Source organism: Dipodomys merriami, unplaced genomic scaffold (genome assembly GCF_024711535.1).
Source record: "Dipodomys merriami isolate MVZ:Mamm:240054 unplaced genomic scaffold, mDipMer1.0.p SCAF_9, whole genome shotgun sequence".
NCBI classification, from domain to species: Eukaryota; Metazoa; Chordata; class Mammalia; order Rodentia; family Heteromyidae; genus Dipodomys; species Dipodomys merriami.
Genome location: NW_027206512.1, coordinates 43,603,317 through 43,627,620, shown reverse-complemented (window position 1 = coordinate 43,627,620; position 24,304 = coordinate 43,603,317). Strand labels below are relative to the sequence as shown.

The 24,304-nt window shown below is 42.6% G+C and overlaps 1 protein-coding gene and 1 pseudogene across 2 annotated transcripts in view; one reads left to right on the top strand and one right to left on the bottom strand.

The window, feature by feature from the left end:
• Positions 1 to 23,382, bottom strand: part of Rfc1 (replication factor C subunit 1) — a 64,817-nt gene extending 41,435 nt beyond the window's left edge. For both annotated transcript variants that reach the window (XM_070012461.1, XM_070012462.1), the window contains exons 1-4: positions 23,211 to 23,382; positions 11,449 to 11,577; positions 9,901 to 9,976; positions 9,155 to 9,277 (exon numbers count right to left, since the gene is read on the bottom strand). In XM_070012461.1, the coding sequence (XP_069868562.1) occupies positions 9,155 to 9,277; positions 9,901 to 9,976; positions 11,449 to 11,577; positions 23,211 to 23,213 (331 nt within the window). In that variant the 5' untranslated portion in view covers positions 23,214 to 23,382. The remainder of the gene's footprint in view (positions 1 to 9,154; positions 9,278 to 9,900; positions 9,977 to 11,448; positions 11,578 to 23,210) is intronic.
• LOC138820926 (gamma-glutamylcyclotransferase pseudogene) lies at positions 1,301 to 5,596 on the top strand (annotated as a pseudogene).
• Positions 23,383 to 24,304: the final 922 nt, after the last annotated feature.

Here is a 24,304-nt window from a genome sequence, read left to right as displayed (position 1 = left end):
AGCCTCTTAACACATCCCCTACTTGGCTGACTCTAAAAGCTAGGTTTTTGTTCTTAACTTGTAATTGGAAGATTTTCTTTTTTCTTTTTTTTTCCGGTTGTGGGGTCTGAACTCTGGGCCTGGGTGCTGTCCCTCAGCTCTTCAGCCAAGCCTAGTGCTCTACCACTTGAGCCACAGCGCCACTTGCGGCTTTTTCTGCATATGTGGTATTGAGGAATGGAACCCAGGGCCTCATGCATGCAAGGCAAGTACTCTACCACTGAGCCACCTTCCCAGCCCGGAAGATTTTCTTTAAAGCAGGCTTGCCTTTAGCCAGTCAATCTACCTTCAAGCTAAAATTAAAAACCCAATCTGCCCACTCCTCCTTTGCTTTGCTTTCTCTTTGCATTTATAAACCTGCTTCTGCCAGTATCTCCTCTTTCCATCCCTGAATTCTTTCCCCCAGACCCAGACCCAGACCCCTGAATCTAGTAACACCAGGACCATGATAAGCACAATAGAAAGTTAAACAATAGAGAAAAATATACAGGGGCTGGGAAGGTGGCTCAGTGGTAGAGTGCTTGCTTTGCATGCATAAGGCCCTGGGTTCGATTCCTCAGCACCACATAAACAGAAAAGGCCAGAAGTGGTGCTGTTGCTCAAGTGGTAGAGCACTAGCTTGAGCTAAAAAGCTGAGGGACAGCATCTAGGCCCAGAGTTCAGGCCCCGCGACTGAGAGAAAAAGAGAGAGAGAGAGAGAGAGAGAGAGAGAGAGAAATATACCATCAAAAGACACAGTAAACAGTCTGCTGCAACATCAGCAGAATATTGTTTTAGAATAATCATTCTAGTTGGTGTTGAGGTGTGTGTTCGTGTGTGTGTGTGTGAGTAGTACACAATAAATTGCCATAAAATGGTACATGCCAGGTGCCCAATGGCTCATACCTGTAATCCTACCTACTTAGAAGGTTAAGACCTGCAAACAGAAGTTCGAAACCAGCCCTGGCAGAAAAGTGTGAGAGACTCCATGTTTAATTATCAAAGAGCTGAGACATGGCTCAAGTAGTACACTACTTCCACAAGGTACTCATGGTAAGCAAGAAAGCCACGCAAGAGCTTGAGGCTCTCAGTTCAAACCCCAGTACTGGAAGCAAAAATATGCATAGTATAGTGTTATAGTTTGAATATGAAAGACCCCACAGGCTTATATACTGTGGGTTTGACTGCTAGCTGATGGCTTCTGAGGAAGTAATTATATCCTAAGAGTTCAACTTTCATCCACAGCTTAATCCCTTACTGGATTTAAAATCAGAATACATCTATGGATGTTGATGGAACTATGAAAGGTAGGGCTGGTTGGAGAAGGAAAGTCCCTCCGGCATGTCATTGAAGGGTACCCTCCTAGCCCTGTCTTTCTCCTCTCTGCCTCCTGGCTGTCATGAGGTGAACAACTTTGTTCCTCTATTCCCTCCCACCATGATGCTTTTTCTGCACCATGACCCAGACATAAGGACAGCCACTGCAGCCTCTGAAAACATAATCGAAAAAATGCTTCCTCCTTGTAGAGTCCCTCTCAACTTCTGTCATAGGAACAGATACTATGTCAGTCATTTATTACCATTATGAAGTATTCTGGACTGTACATACCACTGCTATGCTTCCATGTGTTTGGCAACACAGTAGGTAGCGAGCTTATTAATGCAAAGGAAATGGGGCACAGTGGTATACTATATGACTTTACATCAGCTACAATGTCACGAGGCAAAAGGAATTTCAGCTCCATTATCACCACTATAGTCTATGCTTTCTGTCACTGACCAAAATATAGTTTTGCAGTATGTGACTGTATTCTGTAAAAGTGTCTGTTTAAAAAAATCCAAACACACACACAAACACAAAACAAACACAAAAACTACTGCTTAGCCAAGTACCTCTAGTGCATGCCTGTAATCCTAGATACTTATGAAGCTAAGATCTAAGAACCACAATTCATAGCAAGTCCAGGCAGGAAAGTCCCTGAGATTCTTATTGCCAATTAACAAAAAAAAAAAGCCAGAAGTGAAGCTGTGGCTCAAGTGGTAAAGTACTAGCCTTGAGCAAAAAAGATAAAGAGAGGCATGGGGGTTTAGCCCAGCGGAAGGGCGCCCACCCGGCGCCCACAAGGCCCTGGGTTCGGTCCTCAGCCCTGGGGGGGAAAAAAAACTACAAAAAAAGATAAAGAACAATGACCAGACCCTGAGTTCAAGCCCCAGTACCAGCAATATTTTATTTATATATATATATATACATATATAATATATAACACATATATATGCGTACATGTATGTATACTGTCACATGTATAAATATATATATATAAAATGTATATCCAGACACTGACATAAAGACATTCATATTCATTCATCACAAAAGCAGATAAGAAAATAGCAGATTTAATGATGTACCTGTAGACATACACAAAACTAAAGACAGCCTGTCATCTTGCCTATCTGAACAAACAAAATCTCCAGAAAGCACTCCCTACTGCCTACACAGGATGACTTTGAACTAGCTGACTTGAAGTACCTTTGGCCTTTAGAATTTCAGAGGCTATACCAATATATTATGGAGAGAGAAAACAAAGGAGATAGCTAACTTCTGACAAAGACAGTCATTTATCAGGCATTGCTGACCCTTCTCATATAAAATGAGTATTGTGCAATCATCAACACTGGGTAGAGATAGAACATTCCTCTTCTTTAGAATTTGCCCTTGTTTTCTAACAAGCCTCAATTTGTTTCTGCCTAGTCAGAAGCCACAGGCAAACTATGTTCTGTTCTCCCCCAGAAACTTATAATAAAATATTGATAAATACATCTAAGCCAAATTTCTGAGAACTAGTTGAAAATCATTGGCAATTGAATACTTAAAATCTCCCTCCAGGATATTTGTCTCCTTATAAAAACATCATTTATTTTTATTTATAGACAACATAATCTCAAATGTGGCAACATTGTCAACTAGAATTATCCAACACAGAGCAGAGGAATTGCCTGGAAGAGGAGATTGCTTTGCCATTCTGAGTTATGTATGTTCATTTATTTAAAAGAAAAACAAATAAAAGAGAAAGAAAATAATGCCCGGGCCCATAATAAAATCTATTTATAAGCTAAGAAGAAAAAAAAAATCTAATTCTGTAGTTTAAACTGCTTAGTTTGGTTTTTCAAACAGATTTCTGAATATCCTAATTCTATGATTTGCTTTCCTTTGGTCAAATCTCAAATTAATGGAGAAACTAAAAATAACTTACCAACTAGCCAAAAAATAAAAACTGCTGGATGCTGGTGGTTCATGTCTGTAATCCCTATATACTCAGGAGGCTAAGATCTGAGAATGCAGTTCAAAGCCAGCCCGGGCAGTTAAGTCCATGAGACTCTTATCTCTAATTAACCAAAAGAAAACTGTAAGTGGAGCTATGGCTCAAAGTGGTAGAGCGCTAACCTTGAGCAAAAACAACTCAGGGACAGCACCCAGGCCAAGTTCAAGCCCCACAAATGCAAAAACTATGATCTAAACTAGTTTTGGAGGTACAGAAAAGTTTATGCACTTGTCTAACCTTCAGTATATGCTCATTAATCAAGTAAAAGGAAATAAACTAAACATACCATCTCTGTCCATTCAAGTGGCGAATCAGACATCTTATACATAATCAGTATAATAAAATACATAGCCGGGTGCTGGTGGTTCACGCCTGTAATCCTACTCAGGAGGCTGAGATCTGAGGATCTCAGTTCAAAGCCAGCCCTGACAGGAAAGTCCTTGAGACTCTTATCTCCAATAAACCACCAGAAAACAGGAAGTGGTGCTGTGGCTCAAGTGGTAGAGCACTAGCCTTGAGCTAAAGAGCTGAAGGACGGTGCCCAGGCTCAGAGTTCAAGCCCCACGACCAAACAAAAGTAAATAAAATAAAATACATAACATAATCAAATATGTTGTTCATCTTTAATTAATAAACTAGAGACGCTGGGTACTAGTGGCAAGCTACAAAGTTATAAGGTGTTACTCAAATATATTGTGTGCCTAAGTTACAAATGCATTAAATACAACTGTTAAAGGTAAAAGGTTTCGGCTGGGAAGGTGGCTCAGTGGTAGAGCGCTTGCCTTGCATGCACGAGGCCCTGGGTTCGATTCCTCAGCACCACATAAGCAAAAAGAAAAAAGCTGGAGGTGGCGCTGTGGTTCAAGTGGTAGAGTGCTAGCCTTGAGCTGAAGAGCTGAGGGACAGCGCCCAGGCCCAGAGTTCAGGCCCCATGACCAGACCCAAAAAAAAAAAAAAAAAGGTAAAAGGTTTCAATGAGGGAATGCTTAAGTGATTTAAAATAATATTACTATCAGGTGCCAGTGGCTCACATCTGTAATTCTAGATACTCAGGAGACTCCTATTAACCACCAGAAAAACGAAAGTGGAGCTGTGACTCAAAGTGGTAGAGCACTAGACCTGAGCAAAAGAGTTCAGGGATAGCGCCTAGGCCCTGAGTTTTATTTATTATTATTATTATATTATAGCTATTAGTCTAAATAGTTCACCCACCTGCAAAAACTTTTTCTTCAAAATCTTAGTGTACAAGTTAATATGAACTGTTAACAAGTATAATACAATACAATACACAATTTTTAGTTTCCTCTCTAAGGAAATTTTTTTTTCGGGGGGGGGGGGGGGGGTCCGGTCATGCATGGGGCCTGAACTCTGGGCCTGGGCGCTGTCCCTCAGCTCTTCAGCTCAAGGCTAGAGCTCTACCACTTGAGCCACAGCACCACTTCCGGCTTTTTTCTTTTTGCTTATGTGGTGCTGAGGAATCAAACCCAGGGCCTCGAGCATGCAAGGCAAGTGCTCTACCACTGAGCCACCTTTCCAGACTTTGTCTGTTTCCCTAAATACATCTGCAAAAAGACCTATCACCGACAAAGTCTGTACCTACTGACTTCCTACACAAAAAATAAATAATAAATAATTTCAAGAACACTACCTTCTCTAGAATTAGAAATCCAACTAAAATTACCAGTCATAAATAATTTTCAAGAGACAGCTCTAAGCCGGGGTGGCGGGTTCCACTGGTGCTCCGACGCTGTCAGGCCTGCGGAGCTGGGCCTGAGAACAGCGGGCCAGCACCGGGACTCCTTCCTGTACTTCACCTACAGTAGCAATCTGCTATAAGAGAGGATCCACCTCCGAAACCCCTTGCCAGCGTGGCCTGCCTGCAGGATTTTAAGCCTGACTTTGGCAATTTCCAAGGCAAAACAAGCGAAAGGTAGCATGTAAGTATAGCTACCATTTTTCAAAGTCCTGGCGATGACGTGTGGGGAGGGGTATGGAAGATTAACAAAAGCAATTTAAATTCCCTGGATGAGCAAGAAGGGGTTAATATGTTGTAAATTAAAGTTTCTACTCAAGAAGAGAGTGCCCCCCACCTCACCACAGTAAAAAGGTTATTTGCTTGGGTGTAAAGGAAAATGGTTTACCCCTGAACTATCAAGAGAAGTTAAAAGCAATGGAACCAAATGACTATAATGGAAAGGTCTCAGAAAAAAAAAAGAAGACAACATCAAAAAAGGCAAATCCAAACTCTGTAGAACATAACAGAATACAACTGGACGTAATCTATGTACTATTAGTATTTTTAACATTTGGAGAACAGGCTCTGGAACATCTCCAAGTTTAATCTACTGATGATCAACAGTGCTCGGAAGGGTGTCTCACTTGGGTGATTCCTTGTTTTCTGACAACCTGGGTCTTGAATCAAACAATTACAAAGAGGTCTGTGAGTTCCTGGATTGCATGGGTGCTCAGTGTGGGATCTCCTGAGGACAGCTAAAACAACTCTCTTAAGTGGATCGTGTGTTCCTGCTTTGTGAAGAAGGGTAGACTGCAGCTCACTGGATGACAGTGCCGGCAAACTGCTTTGCTGTATCTGAGCATTTCTTTAAATGATCAACTTCATTAGAGTAAGGAAACTGAGAGACAGTTGATATTTTTTTAAAAGTTTAAAAATTGAAAATGACTAGGGGCTGGGAAGGTGGCTCAGTGGTAGAGCGCTTGCCTTGCATGCCTGAGGCCCTGGGTTCGATTCCTCAGCACCACATAAGCAAAAAGAAAAAAGCCAGAAGTGGCGCTGTGGCTCAAGTGGTAGAGTGCTAGCCTTGAGCTGAAGAGCTGAGGGACAGCATTCAGGCCCAGAGTTCAGACCCCACGACCGGATCCCAAAAAAAAAAAAAAATTGAAAATGGCTTACTGTTGTTAAAGAAATAAATGGGTTTTTTAATTAATTTTCAAGAGACAAAACAAATATTTTTTTAAATTTAAAAATTTTTTAAAAATATCAAATAGCTGATTAAACTGTATAATAAAAGGTCATCTTTACCAAACAAAACTCAAGGTCTCTCACGTCATTAAACAGCCAAAGTAAACATATTTGCTCAGTCCAACAAGTATGTGGGTTTTACCAGCCAAGAACATTTTACTAGTTAATAGTTAGCTATGATGATATTTATAAACAGTATTTTCCTCTTCCCAAAACTTCAGAAATTAATGCTGTTTTAAAAATAAGTCCCAGCAGGGTGCCAGTGGCTCATGCCTGTAATCCTAGCTACTCAGGGGGCTGAGATCTGAGGACTGGGGTTCAAAGCCAGCCCATGCAGGAAAGGCCATGAGACCTTAATCTCCAATAAACCATTCAGAAAACTGAAGTGGCGCTTTGGCTCAAGGGGTAACTCAGAGGCCACAAATATCTTTCATTATTGCTTTGTTTAAATTTTCTGGGACTTATTTTTAAAACTGCATTAGTTTCTGAAGTTTTGGGAAGAGAAAAATACTGTTTATAAATATCATCATAGCTAACTATTGACTAGTAAAATGTTCTTGCTTAGTAAAACCCAAATACTTGTTGGACTGGGCAAATATGTTTACTTTGGCTGTTTAATGAAGTGAGAGACCTTGAGTTTTGTTTGGTAAAGATGACCTTTTATTATGCAGTTTAACCAGCTATTTGATATTTAAAAAACAGGTATTAGGGGGCTGGGAAGGTGGCTCAGTGGTAGAGTACTTGCCTTGTATGCATGAAGCCCTGAGTTCAATTTCTCAGCACCATATAAGCAGAAAAAGCTAGAAGTGGCGCTGTGGCTCAAGCAGTAGAGCACTAGCCTGAAGCTGAAGAGCTGAGGGACAGTGCCCACGCCCAGAGTTCAAGCTCCATGACTGACACACAAAAAAAAGAAAGAAATGTATAAAAAGCCGGGCACCAGTGGCTCACACCTGTAATCCTAGGTACTCAGGAGGCTGAGATCTGAGGATCACGGTTCAAAGCCAGCCTGGGCAGGAAACCCCGTTGAGACTCTTATCTCCAATAAACCACTAGAAAACTGGAAGTAGTGCTGTAGCTCAAGCAGTAGCATACTCGCCTTGAGCTGAAGACCTAAGGGATAGCGCCCAAGCCCAGAGTTCAAGCCCCACTACCCACAAAAAAAAAAAAAAAAAAAAAAAACAGGTATTAGTCGTCCCTATTTTATACAGGACGAAATTAAGACATAGAACTAATTTCTTCCTTTTTTTTTTTTTTTTTTTTTTTGTCGGTCGTGGGGCTTGAACTCTGGGCCTGAGCGCTGTCCCTCAGCTCTTCAGCTCAAGGAGAGCGCTCTACCACTTGAGCTACAGCGCCACTTCCGGTTTTCTGGTGGTTTATTGGAGATAGGAGTCTCACGGTCTCTCCTGCCCGGGCTGGCTTTGAACCGCGATCCTCAGATCTCAGCCTCCTGAGTAGCTAGGATTACAGGCGTGAGCCACCAGCGCCCGGCCTAATTTCTTCCTTATATTTCAGTGCTAAGGAACAAACAGAATACTATGTAATACTGAACATCACAGTAGATGAGTATATTGTACCTCAAGATTTTTAGTTAAAGAAAGGGGAACAATACATGTACATCCTAGGCAGAATGACCCAAACATGACCTAATTGTCACAAAAAGTCCAGATGAAATGCTGGACACTTCAGAAAATGACATGCAAAGACTCTTCTACTGAAAAAAGAAGTCGAGTATTGAAGAAAATGTGTGATCAGAGCTTATACTGTCTGAGCCTTTGTGTACAATTATAGGATAGAGCAGCCTTGATCCACAGGTGAAGGCCAGGACTGGCTACACCCATTGGCATGTCCAGGGTATCATAAAAAGCTTGATCACACCACCTTCAGTTAAGTAATAAGCTTATTACCATACTGTTTTCCTACCCCCTCACATATTCAAATTTTCCCAACGCAGTAAGGTCCAAACTGGGACACCTCTGAAATGAAGAGTTCATTGGGACAACGTGCCACAGAACATATTTAGCAATAGAACAAAAAGGCCAAAAGTGTCCATCTGCAGCTGGCATGACAAAGCAACACATGTCCCAAGCATTTTTTTCTTCAATCAGTTTGACAACTTCATCCATAAATGTCTCATACTGTCTATGAAGTTCATCTCTGAACTTTGTTCAATTTTAAAGAGTTAAAGCTCCAGCACTGCCACAAAAAAAAAAAAAAAAAAAAAAAGGTAATTATAAACTAATTCACCAATTATTTTTTGGACTGCCAAAAAAAAAAGTTCTAATTTTTTTTTTCTGGTCAGTCATTCGGCTTGAACTCAGAGATTGGATGTTGTCCCTAAGCTTTTCTGCTCAAGGCTAGCATTCTATCACTTTGAACCACAGCACCACTTCTGGTTTTCTGGTGGTTAACTTCCTACCCAGGCTGGCTTTGAACTGTGATCCTCAGATCTCAGCCTCCTCAGTAGCTAGGACTAAGCATGAGCCACCAACACCTAGACTCACTACTATTTTAAAATAAGATTCAAGGTAATGCTTCCATATACATGATTCAATACAGAACACTTAAACTCTTCCTCTAGAGCTGAAGATGCAGCTCAGTGGTAGAGCACCTGTCTACTGTCCATGAAGCCCTGAGTTCTAACAAAAAAGAAAATAAATTGACCCATCAGCCCTCAGAAAATGCCAAAAATGATAATTACAACTTTCCCCTGAAAAATATAATCCAATAAAACAAAAAGGCAGCAGAAGTTCAATTCAAAGTGAAGGAGATAAACAGATACAAATGAAAAGCTTAAAGCACACAGAAATTCTCAAAAGAACTGAACATAGTACCCTTACCTGTTTCTGAAACATATGTAACCGGGTCCTGACGTAAAATTTTACTGGGTTTGGAAGACAATGGCAATTTTTCTGATTGCTTTTTGGCATTTTTTACCTGCACTGTCTCTTCTGATTCTGAATCTATGAAAGAAAAATAAAACTTTGAAAAGTAGTAAAACATAGGATTTTTTAAAGTAGTTACTGTGAACCACTTCCTAAAGGACCTCAGGCACTTATGCTTGCCTTTTTTATTTATTTTTCAAATAGGTTCTCGAATTTTTGCCGTAAGCCATCTTTTGAAGGCAATCTTCCTTGCTAGGACCTCATACATTGCTGGGATGACAGACACACACTACCACACCAAGTATTATCCATTGAGAAGGGGCCTCTATAACTTTTTTTTCCTGGGCTACTCTCTTCTCATAACACCTATTAACATCACAGAGAGCTGAATGTCTCTGAGCATTAGTTTGTAAATTTTTTTTTTTTTTTTTTGGTCTGGTCATGGGGCCTGAACTCTGGGCCTGAGCACTGTCTCTCAGCTCTTCAGCTCAAGGCTAGAGCTCTACCACTTGAGCCACAGCGCCATTTCCGGCTTTTTTTCTTTTTGCTTATGTGGTGCTGAGGAATCGAACCCAGGGCCTCGTGCATGCAAGGCAAGCCCTCTACCACTGAGCCACCTTCCCAGCCCTAGTTTGTAAATTTCTACTCTAAGGGATATCAAACAATTTTACAACATTAAAGGGCCTTGAAAGAAATATTACCTGAATCATAGATGATCCTCTTTTTCCTGTTAGTTTGTTTCTGTTTGGAGGCATCTTCTTTACAAGAGCTATTTACCTATAAACATTATAGCATTATTAGAACAAAAACAAGCCAATATATCTGTATTTGTATATCTATATCTATATAAATATATAGATATCTTTATTTTCCCCTCATTAAACTTGGGTTTGGTTCTTAAATGGGTAATTTTGACACCTTGATGATATCTATGTTCAGAGACATTCCTGTTTATCACTACTGAAGGGGAGGCAGGATTACTGGCATCAGATGAGTATAAACAAGTGATGCTACCAAACCACAAACAACACATAGTACAGTCTTTCACACAAGAACTCATCTAGTTAAAGAATAAGCCAGACAATAATTGTATCAGGAAGGGAAAGTTATACAAGAAAAATTTTCTCCTCTTCTGTAAAACACACATCACAATCCTGTAAAACACACAGGCACTGGTGGCTCACGCCTGTAAACCTAGCTATTTAGGAGGCTGAGATCTGAGAATCTCCATTTAAAGCCAGCCTGGAAAGTCCATGAGACTATTATCTCCAATTAAAAACCAGAAAACTTCAAGTGGTGCTGTGACTCAAGTGGCAGAGTGCTAGCCTTGAGCTGAAGAGCTCAGGGACAGCACCCAGAAGCAAAGTTCAAGCCCCATGACCGACAAAAATCAATCAATAAATAAAATCACAATTATAACCCAGAGCTGGTGGCTTACACCTATGATCCTAGCTACTCAGAAAGCTGAGATTTCAGGATCATGGTTCAAAGACAACCTAGACAGGAAAGTCCATGAGATACTTATCTCCAACTATATACATATCAATTACACTGAATTGAGCCCAGGTACAGTGGTTCACACCTGCAATCCTAGCTACTCAAGAAGCTGATCTGAGGAATACATTTTAAAGCCAGCTCAAGCAGGAAAAGTCCATGAGACTCTCATCCCCAATTAACCACCAAAAAGCAGTAAGAAGAGGTGTGGCTCAAGCAGCTGAGCAACAGCTTTGAATGAAAAAGTGAAGGTCAGCACCCAGACCATGATTTCAAGCACCAGTACTACTGGGAAGCTGAGCTAAAAAAGGAAAGTGAGCCAGGTGCTGGTGGCTCACGCCTGTAATCCTAGCTACTCAGCAGGCTAAGATTTGAGGATCACAGTTCAAAGCCAACTCAGACAGGAAAGTCCATGAGATTCTTACCACCAATTAACCACTAGAAAAACAGAAGTGGCCCTGTGGCTCAAAATGCTAGTGTGTTAGCCTTGAGCAAAAAAGCTCAAGGACATCACCAAGGCCCTGAGTTCAAGCCTCACAACCGACAAAAAAAAAAAAAAAGTGACTGCAGGATAAATATAGTTGAAGTAAACTGTTTGCATCTATGAAAATAGAACAAATGAAACCTGTTGAAATTGTTTTGGGAAGGGAGGGAGAATAACAGAGGAAGTGAGAATGATTAGAATATATATGTGTAAATGTCACAATAAAATCCTCCCCTGTACAAATACTGTATGCCAATTTTTAAAAACTGACCTTGATTTCCTTTATTCCTTTCTTTGATTTTAAAGTTTCTTCAGCAGACTTGGTTTTCTCATTCTTCTTTACAGTTTCGTTTACAGCTTTTTTCCCACTTGGTATAACTCCAAAGAATTTCCGAATATCCTAGAAACAAAAAAGAAGATTCCTAAGTAAACATTAACCGAATAAAATTCAAATTTCAATTATACGCAGGACCACTTTATTCTCATAGCTCTGAGCTGAGTCATCTCTTCATACTTAGCAAGCACACAGCAGTACTCTTTTCATGAAAACACTAGGTGATAAAAACGCTATGTGATATCAAAAATACCTTGAGTTCAAAAGAATTTTCCTTGCCAAAGGTGGAGGGCTCACTCCTATAATCCTAGCTACCCAGGAGGCTGAGATCTGGAAAGGCGGCTCAATGATAGGAGTGCTTACCTAGCATGCATGGGGCCCTGGGTCCCATTCCTCAGCACCACATAAGCAGAAAAGGCCGGAAGTGGCGCTGTGGCTCAAGTGGTACAGGGGTAAGCCTTGAGCTGAAGAGCTAAGGGACAGCGCCCAGGCCCAGAGTTCAAGTCCCACAACCAACAAAACGAAAAGAAAAAAAAGAGAAAAGAAAAGAAAGAAAAAAGCTGGAAGTAGAGCTGTGGCTCAAGTGAATAAGTTAATAAAGGAAGTCATAGTTTTTCCTCATAAGAAAAAGAATTGAATTTGAGGCTGGCAATACTTTGTTGCCTCTGGAGGAAATGAAAGTTTCACATTAGTGTCACCATCTGAAATGACAGTGAATCTCAGTGGTAACTGATCAAACACACAAACATACACACAAAGCAGAGAAGCAGTGTAAGTCAGAGGGCACAGGCATGGGAAGATCAACTCCAATTGGCTTTCAGCAGATAGGTTATGGTTTCCAACTTGTCTTTGGACTACAAATGCTAAAAAGTCCAAGAAAAAAAATAGGAAAAAAGAAACAGGCACTGGTCCAGTGACTCATGCCTGTAATCCCACTGAGGAGGTTGAGATCTGAGGATCATGGTTCAAAGCCAGCCCCTGCTGGAAAGTCTGTGAGACTCTTATCTCCAATAAACCACCAGAAAACCGGAAGTGACGCTGTGGCTCAAGTGGTAGAGCACTTGCCTTGAGCTGAAGAGCTAAGGAACAACACCCAGGCCCAGAGTTCAAGCCCCACAACTGACAAAAAAAGAGAAAATATATAACTCAGAGAATTGAAACTAAAAACCATTGGCAATACTGAGCAAGCATTCCAATTTCTGTCTAGAAAAATCTCACCTCCTAGGTGCCAGTTTACAGGCATGTGCCTCCATGCCCACCTCTTTCCAGTCACATTCCCTTTCTTTTTCTTTACTCCTCCAAATGCCCAATACTAAGCCAGATTGTTTCCTTAAAAATTACATGATCAGCCGGGCGCTGGTGGCTCACGCCTGTAATCCTAGCTACTCAGGAGGCTGAGATCTGAGGATCGAGGTTCAAAGCCAGCCCGGGCAGGAGAGACCGTGAGACTCCTATCTCCAATAAACCACCAGAAAACCGGAAGTGGCGCTGTGGCTCAAGTGGTAGAGCGCTCGCCTTGAGCTGAAGAGCTGAGGGACAGCGCCCAGGCCCAGAGTTCAAGCCCCACGACCGACAAAAAAAAAAAAAAAAATTACATGATCAGCCGGGCGCTGGTGGCTCACGCCTGTAATCCTAGCTACTCAGGAGGCTGAGATCTGAGGATCGCGGTTCAAAGCCAGCCCGGGCAGGAGAAACCGTGAGACTCCTATCTCCAATAAACCACCAGAAAACCGGAAGTGGCGCTGTAGCTCAAGTGGTAGAGCGCTTGCCTTGAGCTGAAGAGCTGAGGGACAGCGCCCAGGCCCAGAGTTCAAGCCCCAGGACCGACAAAAAAAAAAAAAAAAATTACATGATCCAGGCTGGGAAGGTGGCTCAGTGGTAGATTGCTTGCCTTGCATGCCTGAGGCCCTGGGTTTGATTCCTCAGCACCACATAAGCAAAAAGAAAAAAAAAGCCGGAGGTGGCGCTGTGGCTCAAGTGGTAGAGCGCTAGCCTTGAGCTGAAGAGCTAGGGACAGCGCCCAGGCCCAGAGTTCAGGCCCCACGACTGGACCCAAAAAAAAAAAAAAATTACATGATCCTTGGGACTGGGAAGGTGGCTCAATGGTAGAGTGCTTGCCTCACATGCATGAGGCCCTGAGTTTGATTACTCAGCACCACATAAGCAGAAAAAGCCGGAAGTAGCACTGTGGCTCAAGTGGTAGAACATTAGTCTTGAGCTGAAAAGCTGAGGGACAGAGCCCAGGACCCAGAGTTCAGGCCCCACAACCAACCAAAAAAAAAAAAAAAAATTACATGATCCTGATCTAACTCAACATATCTCAAAAAGCTACACTTGGAGAAAAGAACTTTCTTCAGCACCTATAAGAGCAGCTGTCTTGATTATAAAAGCTAAGAGAGCAGTAGTTTTACTAATTTATAAGGTGTGACTTCACCCTGATCTCCCAGTGAACATTCTGTTTAGCGTTCCAAGTTGCCAAAGTCCATGAAATACAGAACAGGCTGAGTTGCTAATCAAAGTAGCTCACACAAGATCCACACACATCTTCCTCCCTTAGCCACTGACTTGTTCAATGCCAGCAAGCTAAATCCTCACTTAGCCATTCTGAATGCTAAGAAAACCAGTGTCTTCATCAAATTATGCAAACCAAATGCTTCCCTCTGAGATGTGACAGTCACTGAAGAAATTCTGATTGTGCTCAATCTTACAAGTGTCAAGAGAAAGAAAGCAGACTTGTGGGGCTCTGGAAAGAAGCTGTCCATGACTTTGATCTTGTCTGAAAACAAGCTTATGATAAGGACCCTAACTAGTGCAATACTCAAAGAAGCTCAAGGGAGAAAATGCCCAAACATGGGAAAATACAAATGAAACATAAACAATCAGAGATCAAAGAACAGAAAGGGTTAAGAAGGCTCATGAAGAACATGAGAATCAGAGAAGAGCAGATGGCAATCGAGAGCTTATAATGACTCTGTTCCGGTGGCTTTCTCGCTAATTTTGCTGGAGAAAGGCCTGAAATGGAAGGGGCATGCTGGAATGGCAGGAATGCCTGGTCTCTGCAAGATCCTGGGCCTTCCAGGATGTCAGAAAGTCTGGCAAATATGTTAAAATATGTGAGCAACTCAAAGATTAAATACATCAGTAAACTGTCAGCCCAATTTTGATGGAGAGTAGAATGCCCTCTTGACACAGGCTTTGCAGAAGGAAAGGAACCTAGATCTCCTAATGGAAGTAGAAATCACACAAACGTAGTACAGCTGGGAATCCCTCACACCAAATGCAGCCAAGCTGTGTACAGTGACTTACCATTAGGTCATTCACTCCAATCATCTTCCTACAAAGAATTAAAAACTTCAAAAACTTTTTAAAGCTTTTTTTTTGGTCGGTCGTGGGGCTTGAACTCTGGGCCTGGGAGCTGTCCCTCTCAGCATTTCGGCTCAAGGCGAGCGCCCTACCACTTGAGCCACAATGCCACTTCCTGTTTTCTGGTGGTGTATTGGAGAGGAGCGTCTCACAGACTTTCCTGCCTGGGCTGGCTTGGAACAACTATCAGACCTTAGTCTCCTGAGTAACTAGGATTACTGGCATACAGCTTTAAAACTTTTTAAACTGTAAAAAAATTAGAAGGGGTGACATTGTCCAAAAGCAAATGTACTCATTACCTGACTTATGGAACAGTAATTCTTTTTTTTTTAATTTAATTTTATTTTATTTGTGAACATACTGTACAGAGGAGTTACAATTACATGGGCAGGATAATGCGTACATTTCTTACCAAGCATTGCAGCCTCCTCCTTTGTTTACCCTTCTCATCCCTTCCCAGCCTCCCCCCTCCCCCCCAATCCCAATCCTTCTCCTTCCCCCCCTTCGTCCCCCCCCCCCACACCGACGTTGTAAAGCTAGTTTTGGACATGACAACTTGTACTTCTCATTGTTGCAACAGGTCCACCTGTATCCTTAAACAACTGGTTTTTCCCCATCTCCTCCACAAGTTATACTGACATCAAATATAGTGAAAGCAGGGGTGGAACAGTAATTCTTTTGTGCATCACCTTCATAATAATAATTTTTAATAAAAAAAAAACTGTGTTAATTCCTAAATTTAAGGGGGGGGGGGAGATCATGGCTAGGTGCCAGTAGCTCATACCTGTAATAGTAGCTACTCAGGAGGCTGAGATCTAAGGATCATGGTTCAAAGCCACCCTGGGCAGGAAGCCCTCAGTTCAAACCTGGGGGTGGGAGAGGGAGTTAGGGGGGGAGTAGGGTAGATAGATAAACTTTCTACACATCAAGACTGATTTTCAGTGCTTGAGATAAACAATACAGATAACAATCTCTTCTTATAGAGCTTTCATTCTACTTTCTGCTCATAATGTTTCTGTTTTAGCAAAGATAACTATAGGAAATACAGAGAAAATAAAACAGAAGAAACTGCTCTCTTCCTCCCCCTATGATCTATTTTCAGTCTACCTGAGAGGCTCCTTTCCAAACAGAAGACCCATTTCCTTTCTTAATTGTGTTCAAAGGATACCCAGATTCTAAAGTTAAACATGAGCCTTAAACTACTCTCTCAATTAAATATGTATCACAGAAGATTTCAGGTACATGAGCCAAAAACACAAACCAAAAGACAAAACTCAATAGAAAATTGAATTAATTATCTAATTAAGTTCTTCTTTTGTAGCTACCTAAGTAAAATATCTGAAACATCAGAAGACTGACGGTATCTCATCTAATGGTTTTCTTTCATAATTCTGACATTTTCCCCAAAGCTTACCATACTGATTTCTATTCATCCAGAAATCAACTTTCTACAAATCTAAGACTTTTTACCTACAAGCCAAAAAGTCAATTTTAAGTGAGTTGTCGTAGTATATGCCTAAAATCCCAGCACTTGGAAGGCTGAGGTTGGAGGATCACAAATTGAGGCAAGCCTGCCTGCACAGTGAGTTCCTGACCAGCCAGAACTACAGAACGAGACTGCCTCAAAATAACAAAATAAAAACTCAAATTTAAACTACTTGAATGACCACAAAAATGACATTCAAGCTAAGAATAGATCTACAATACAGGAAGACACTAGACTATTTCACTCATTGTCATGAATGTTTCCATAGTTTAGATACATCCTCACAGAAGCTAGAGAGATACTTTCATACCACCATGTTTTACTTCCCTGTTGATTTCTAATTGAAAATAAAAAGTTTGTTTGCACTTATTTACTCATCTATTTACAGAAAATGATGTGTCACACAACACACAGAAGTTCCCGATCCTTAAGGTGCCCACCCTTACAGAGCTTCACACTACTCAATCAATCTGTCCACACAGAACCCCCATTTATTAAAACAGTGCAAAAACAGGGTGTCCATGGCTCACGCCTGTAACCCTAGCTACTCAAGAGGCTGACATCTGAGAATCCTGGTTTGAAGCCAGCCAGGGTAGACAACTCAGAAAGACTCTATTTCCAATTAACCAGTAAAAATGCAGGACTAAAGATGTAGCTCAAGGTGGTAGAGCACCAGCCTGTGAACAAAACTGCTGAGAACTCAGGGCCTTGGGTTCAAGCCCCAGTTTCAGCATAAACAAACAAACATACAGGTCTCTGAACATTCATACTTTGTAAGCCAACATCCAGTTAACCTCAGTACGTCATGTAGTTCCCTCACAAATCTTCCATCTCCACTGCAGTTCTCTGAGTTCCATACGCAGTTAACAGTCCACCAAACACATCTCTATCCAAATGCCTAAAGATATCTCCAACTACTAATGAGCAAAACTAAGTTTATCTTGTGCCACCACTTGATTTTTCTCCCTTCACTCCCCATCCTCCTCATTCACATTTTCAACACCAACATCCACCCAAAGTACCACCATGTCTCCTCCTTGCTCTGACCCTCCACTTACCCATCTCACTCATTCTACCTTCCAAACACTACTTCATCTCCTTGATTCAGGACTTAACTACTTGTTTATCAAACTCATACAAGATTTACTGTGTAACATACAATGATTTGTTTTTTGTTTTGTTTTGTTTGGGTCCAGTCATGGGCCTGGGCACTGTCCCTCAGCTCTTCAGCTCAAGGCTAGCGCTCTACCACTTGAGCCACAGCACCACTTCCGACTTTTTTTTCTGCTATGTGGTGCTGAGGAATCAAACCCAGGGCCTCATGCATGCAAGGCAAGCGCTCTACCACTAAGCCACCTTCCCAACCCCCATACAATGATTTAAGACCTTTAAAATGTCAACTTATTTAATCCATATAACAACCTATAAAATGAAAATGGTTCAGGAACTTAGGGAGAGGACTCTAGGCATTCACACATAGCATTCTTTTTTTTTTTTTTTGTCGGCCGTGGGGCTTGAACTCTGGGCCTGGGCGCTGTCCCTCAGCTCTTCAGCTCAAGGCGAGCACTCTACCACTTGAGCTACAGCACCACTTCCGGTTTTCTGGTGATTTATTGGAGATAGGAGTCTCACGGTCTCTCCTGCCCGGGCTGGCTTTGAACCTCGACCCTCAGATCTCAGCCTCCTGAGTAGCTAGGATTACAGGCGTGAGCCACCAGCGCCCGGCTCACACATAGTATTCTTAGAGGAGGAATCCAAAGGCATAACAACTCCAAACATTTACAGTACTATTTGTCAAAAATTCCAGCAAATGGAAACATGGGTTTTGTTGCTGTTGCTGCTGCTGCTAGTGTGTTTTTGCTTTCAGGGCTTTTGGGGGTGGGATTTTTGGTCCTTTTAGAGGAAGTAAAGGGGAAATGCAAAAAGAGAGGAAGGGTGAACAAATACAGTCATAGTATTCAGTAGACACTATGTGGGAAATGTACTGTTCAACTTATGAGCAAGGATAGGAGGGAGAAACAGGTAAAGCAAAAGAAAGGGTGACATTGTCCAAAAAACAAATGTATTTGCCAGGCACAAGTGGCTCACGCCTGTAATCCTAGCTATTCAGGAGGCTGCGATCCAAGGATTGGGGTTCCAAGCCAGGCTGGGCAGAAAAGTACCAATGAGACTCTTATCTCCAATTAACTACTCAAAAACCAGAAGTAGCACTGTGGCTCAAGCAGTACAGCACTAGCCTTGAGCACAGAGGCTCAGGGGCAGCGCCCAGACCCTGAGTTCAAGCCCCACAACTTACCAAAAAAAAAAAATCATTACCTGACTTATGAAATGTTAACCCCTCTACTACAATATGTTAATAACAGCAATAAAGTTATATTTTTTTTTGGGGGGGGGGGTCCGGTCGTGGGGCCTGAACTCTGGACCTGGGCACTGCCCCTCAGCTCTTCAGCTCAAGGCTAGCGCTCTACCACTTGAGCCACAGCGCCACTTCCAGCTTTTTTTCTTTTTTGAAAAGTTGTATTTTTAAAAAATAACCCAGTTTGGGGCTGGGAAGTTGGTTCAGTGGTAGAGTGCTTGCCTCCCATGCATGAGGCCTTGGGTTCAATTCCTTAGCACCACATAAGCAGAAAAAAGCCAGAAGTGGCGTTGTGGCTCAAGTGGTAGGGCATTAGCCTTGAGCTGAAGAGCTGAGGGACAGCGCGCAGGCCCAGAGTTCAGCCTCCACGACCAGACCAAAAAAAACTTTCGTTACTAAGTTTTTAAATGCAAAATGCTTTTAAATATAAGTAATAAAGCACTAGACTTTGTCAGATATGCAAAGAAAAAATTTTAAACCAAGTATTTAAATCTTGTTTGTTTTTGTTTTTTTCCATCATGGGGCTTGAACTCTGAGCTTGGTCGCTGTCCTGCACTCTTCAGCTTAAGGCCAGTGTTCAACCACTTAAGCCACAGTGCCAGTTTTCTGGTGGTTAATTGGAGATAAGGGTCACACGGATTTTTCTGCCCTGCCTGGGCCCTGCCCGGGCTGGCTTTGAACCGTGATCCTCAGATCTCAGCCTCCTGAGTAGCTAAGCTTACAGGCGTGAGCCACAGGCGCCCAGCTCAAGTATTTAAATCTTTAGACCATATCAAGATTTTTCCAACTTGGTAGGCTAGTTACAGATCTACTAATAGAATTAGTAGATGAAAAAAAATCTTTCTGAACTCCTACACTTACAGAAATGAGCTATCATGAACTTTAGCTTCAGAATGTCAAAGTATAAAAGCTGATATATATTTGCTTCAAAATATAACCAAACAGCTCTAATGACTTTTCCAATCAATATACAAATCATATTTGCCTATGAAAAATGTAAAGAGAAAGTAAATGATGTCACCTGCTCATTCACCTTGAAAAGTAGAGGATTTTATGCAAAATAAATACCAGAGCTCTGCAGAGTGGTGACTAAATAGGATGCACTAGTTTCACTTCTCCAATTTGAGAAGAAATATAAATACTTTTTAAGTAGCCCACCAAATTCACAAGCAGCAGAAGTTATCAAGTTATCAAAACACTTCACAAAATCTATCCAAATACAAAAACTACCATGAAAACCAGCAAATGCAAAACCATACTTTTATATTATAAAATATAGCTGATGACAGCAGAGAAAAATGATTATAATTTTAATAATTTTAAAATATTTCAACTACAGTAAGGCCTTGTGCTTTGAGAGCAAACAGTAAGCTCTTCAAAGACTTTCCCCCAGAGAATAAGGAAAAACACTTGACACCCACATTCAACACTGTACAGATTCTAGCAAGAAGAATTAGTGAAGAATATGAAATAAAAAGCCCTTGTCCTTCAGCTGCATACGTCCCTTCTTTGGAGGTAACAAATGTTTTCAGTTAGTTCCTGTGTTCTTCCTACAGAGATTTTCTAACTTGGCAATTGTTTCATATCGTATCAGGTAAAAAGTTTTCTCCTTTTTCTAATGGCCACACAGTATTTCACTATGTGGATACAGTATTGTATTTCTCTATTGGTAATTTCTTTTTACTAATTTGTTTGAGACTCAAACACATTCTCCTGCCTTAGCCTCTGGCCTCTGAGTGCTGGGATAACAGGGATGCCCACACACATTGACAACTTCGGATTAGAAAACATCTGGGATAAATACAGCTCCCACCGCAAGGGCTGTTAACCTTTTATCTACGGACGGACTTAAGAAGTCAGGTAAATCCCCTAAAATAATTTGTTATGTGCCTATATGCATTTTTCTTTCTTTTCTGGTCATAGGGATTGAACTCAGGGCCTGGGCACTGTCCCTGAGCCTCTCTGTGCTCCAGGCTAGCATTCTACTACTTGAGCCATAGGGGCATTTCTGGTTTTTGAGTAGTTAATTGGAGGTAAGAGTTTCATGGGCACTTTTCTGCTTGGCCTTAAACAGCAATTATCAGATCTCAGAACTACAGGATGAGCCACCAGTGCTGGCTGCACTTGCACGTTTTTTCAGAGTAGTTTAATACAGATAAGAGTCATAGATTTTCCTGCCCAGGCTGGCTTCAAACTGAATCCTCAGATCTCAGCCTCCATAGTAGCTAGGATTACAGATATATGCCACCAGCACCCAGCACCTATAATGCATTTCTCTGGGCAAAAAATTTACATACCATGAACCACACTTATTAAAGCGAACTGTGACCCACAGAAAAGTTTTAAAACTCCTATAATTTAAGTACAAATGAATAAATATTTGTTAAACAGCCATTTAGTCAAGGGGTTTGTTAGACTATTTTTTGTACCAGACAATGAAGAACTAAGTTAAATACAAATAGTATACAGACTTCAATACAATAATATACAAAATTCTTATGAGAACCTTTTCACATTAAAAAAAAACTCTTTTCAGTGGTGGTACTAGAATTTAAACTCAAGTCCTCCTACTTGCTTATCAGGCACTCTACAGCTGAGCCACACTTCCAACACTGTTTTTGGTTTTTAAGACAGGATCTCTAAGTAGCTCAGGTTGTTCATAACTTACTCTGTAACCCAGGCTATCCTCAAACTCAAGATCCTCCTGACTCTACCTCCTGAGTACTAGGATTACAAAGATGCACCACCATACCCATTCCAATTGACTGCTCTGACCACTTATTTTCTGCAAAGAGGTTTGTGAACAGGAATACTAAAGAAACAAAATGAAGTTACTGAATGGTCAAAAGGTAGCCAGCCATACAAGCTGCTGTTCACCCTACCTCACAACAAAGGCATCTCCAATGCCCCTTCAAATCTATGTCATTTCTGAGAATACAAGTCAGTGGCAGTGGAGCAGTTGTATAATGCCTAGCACATCATGTTTGAGAACAGAAGCTAGACATGTATTATCTTGCTTAATCCTGAAGATAATCATTTGAGGGACTGGGAATGTGACTCAAAGTGGTAGAGTGTTAGCCTTGTGCAAAACGAATCTCAGGGATGGTATCCAGGTCCTGAGTTTAAGCCTCAGGACTGACCAAAAAAAAAAAGACAAGATAGTCATTATTTCCCCCACACACTATGAAAGTAAAGACTAAAACTGACTGTACTTATTTGCCCAAGACCACACGTTAAACTATACTAACACACTAATGCAATTATAAAGTATGAAACTGAGACATCGCCTTCACCTTCAAGATTCCAAATCTCATCTACTTTCTACAACACTTTGATGCCTGAACTCCAAATTGTAATGATACTCATTTGAGGAGACAGAACATAACTTAGTGGTCAGAAAGACCTTCCTTCTAATTCTAGTTCAATGATCTATTAGTTTATGACAACTGTTTAAAAGGTGCCTTTGATATCTATAGAAGTGGACTGCCGTGGGTTAAAATTTTAAGAAGGTATTTAAAAAGAAAACAGCTCACTATGTCTAAAGATTAGTCCAAGGAGGTTACTATCATTATCTTTTTGGGGGGCTGGTGGAAACACTTAGGCAACAAAATTGCCCAGTATGACACAAAACCTCTTCCCCTAAAATGCTCACATTCTAACAAGTTCCAAAATGATGGAAATACATTATATCTGATTAAGTATCTTCTGGCTTCACAGAACATCTTCAGCTGCCCTTTAAAGATAGTTCACACAAGTAACTGTACCCACAGTTACAGCACCATCAGGACTGCTTCTTCTACCAGAAGCCATTTCATTTGCAATCTGAAGGTTCTTTCTACAGAATTACGCGCTTTCGTTTTGCTGATAAGAAATGACAGCTGTCAAATATAGTACATCCGCTTCTACTCTGTAACCCCCACCCCAATCAACCGAGTTATCCATTCGACTGCTGTAAAAGAATTCTCCAAATATACTAATTAAAAAACAAAAAACTTCCTGGGGCCACTGGGGAGCGTTTCGACGAGGAGCTAAGACGCGAGTTGAAGGCCTGAAACGACTTTTTCCTGAGAGAATAAAAGTTTGTTAACACTCTCCTTCCCAAAGCTTGAAATGGGCGCTTTTAGGAAGCACGACTCGGGCTTCCCAGGGCGGACAACGAGGTACTGGAAAGTAACTTTTACTACGACGTCCCAAGATCAGCACCCCCCCCCCGCACCCCGTCTTCCTCCCTCCCCCGGGGGCTGGGGAGGTAGCGCCGAAATCCCAGCAGCCACCGAGAGCAGGATCCCCACCCCCCCCCCCGGCCCCACGACCGACACGGATCGCAGGCCAGCCCCAGCGCCCGGAGCAGGCGCCCGGAGCAGGGCCCCACGGCCGCGGCTTCCCCTCCGGAGGCCCCTCCGCCCGCCTCCGCCACCCTGCAAACCCGCAGCGCCCCAGCCCCCCGGGCCGCACAGCCTCCCCACCCCTCCGGGACTCGGCCTCTCCACACACCATCGTAGCCAAGAGATTAAGAAGCAGGTGGGCAAGGCCGACCGTCTGGGAATCCGTTATCGGTGCTCGGGATCCATTGGCGCCAACAACTTCTCCCGCGAAGTACAAGGGGCGGCGGCGCGCGGCGATGACGTCGGGAGGCGCGCGCTTTCCTTCTGCCCCGCCCAGAGGCGGGAGGTGCGACGTGGGCCCTGGTGGGGCCCCGGCGGCGGCGCGGCGAGCGGGCTGGCGGCGGCTGCTCTCGCGAGGGCCCGCGCGATCGCGGCCCGCGCGTGCCTCTGGCGCCCTGTGGTACTCTGTGGCTTGGGCGCGATGCCCACTTTCGGGAGCTGGTGTCCGGGGGCGGGGGGGGGGGGGATCCGGTTCCTGCCGGCTCCACGTGTGCTGCGTCCTGCTTCTGGACGGTGTGGATCGCACGGATCACGCATAAATACCCATTCTGGCTGGGCGTCCGTGGCTCAGGCCTGGAAGCCTGCTCAGGCTGAGACCTGAGGATCATGGTTCGAAGCCAGCCCAGGCAGGAAAGTCCATGAGACTTTCCGATTAACCGCCAAAAACCCAGCTGGGAATCCCAGCTACTCAGGAGGCTGAGTGAGATCTGAGGATCGTGGTTCCATGACTGTGTCTCCAATAAAGCATAGAAAAAGCCAGAAGTGGTTCCGTGGCTCAAGTAAAGTTCTAGCCTTGAGCACAAAGGAGCCCAGGGAGAGCACCCAGGCCCAAAGTGAAAGACGCGTGACAGGCCATGTGGTAGAGCACTACCCTTAAGCATAAAAGCTAAGGGACAGTGCCCAGGGCCTGAGTTCAAGATCCAGGACTGAAAACAAAATCTTCTGAAACAAATTTCATTAAAAAGTATTTTGAAGTGTTTGACCCAACTGAATTATTAGGTCAAACAACGAATAAGAAGAGACACTCTGATGCCGGGCGCTGGTGGCTCACGCCTGTAATCCTAGCTACTCAGGAGGCTGAGATCTGAGGATCGCGGTTCAAAGCCAGCCCGGGCAGGACAGACCGTGAGACTCCTATCTCCAATAAAACCACCAGAAAACCGGAAGTGGCGCCTTGAGCTGAAGAGCTGAGGGACAGCGCCC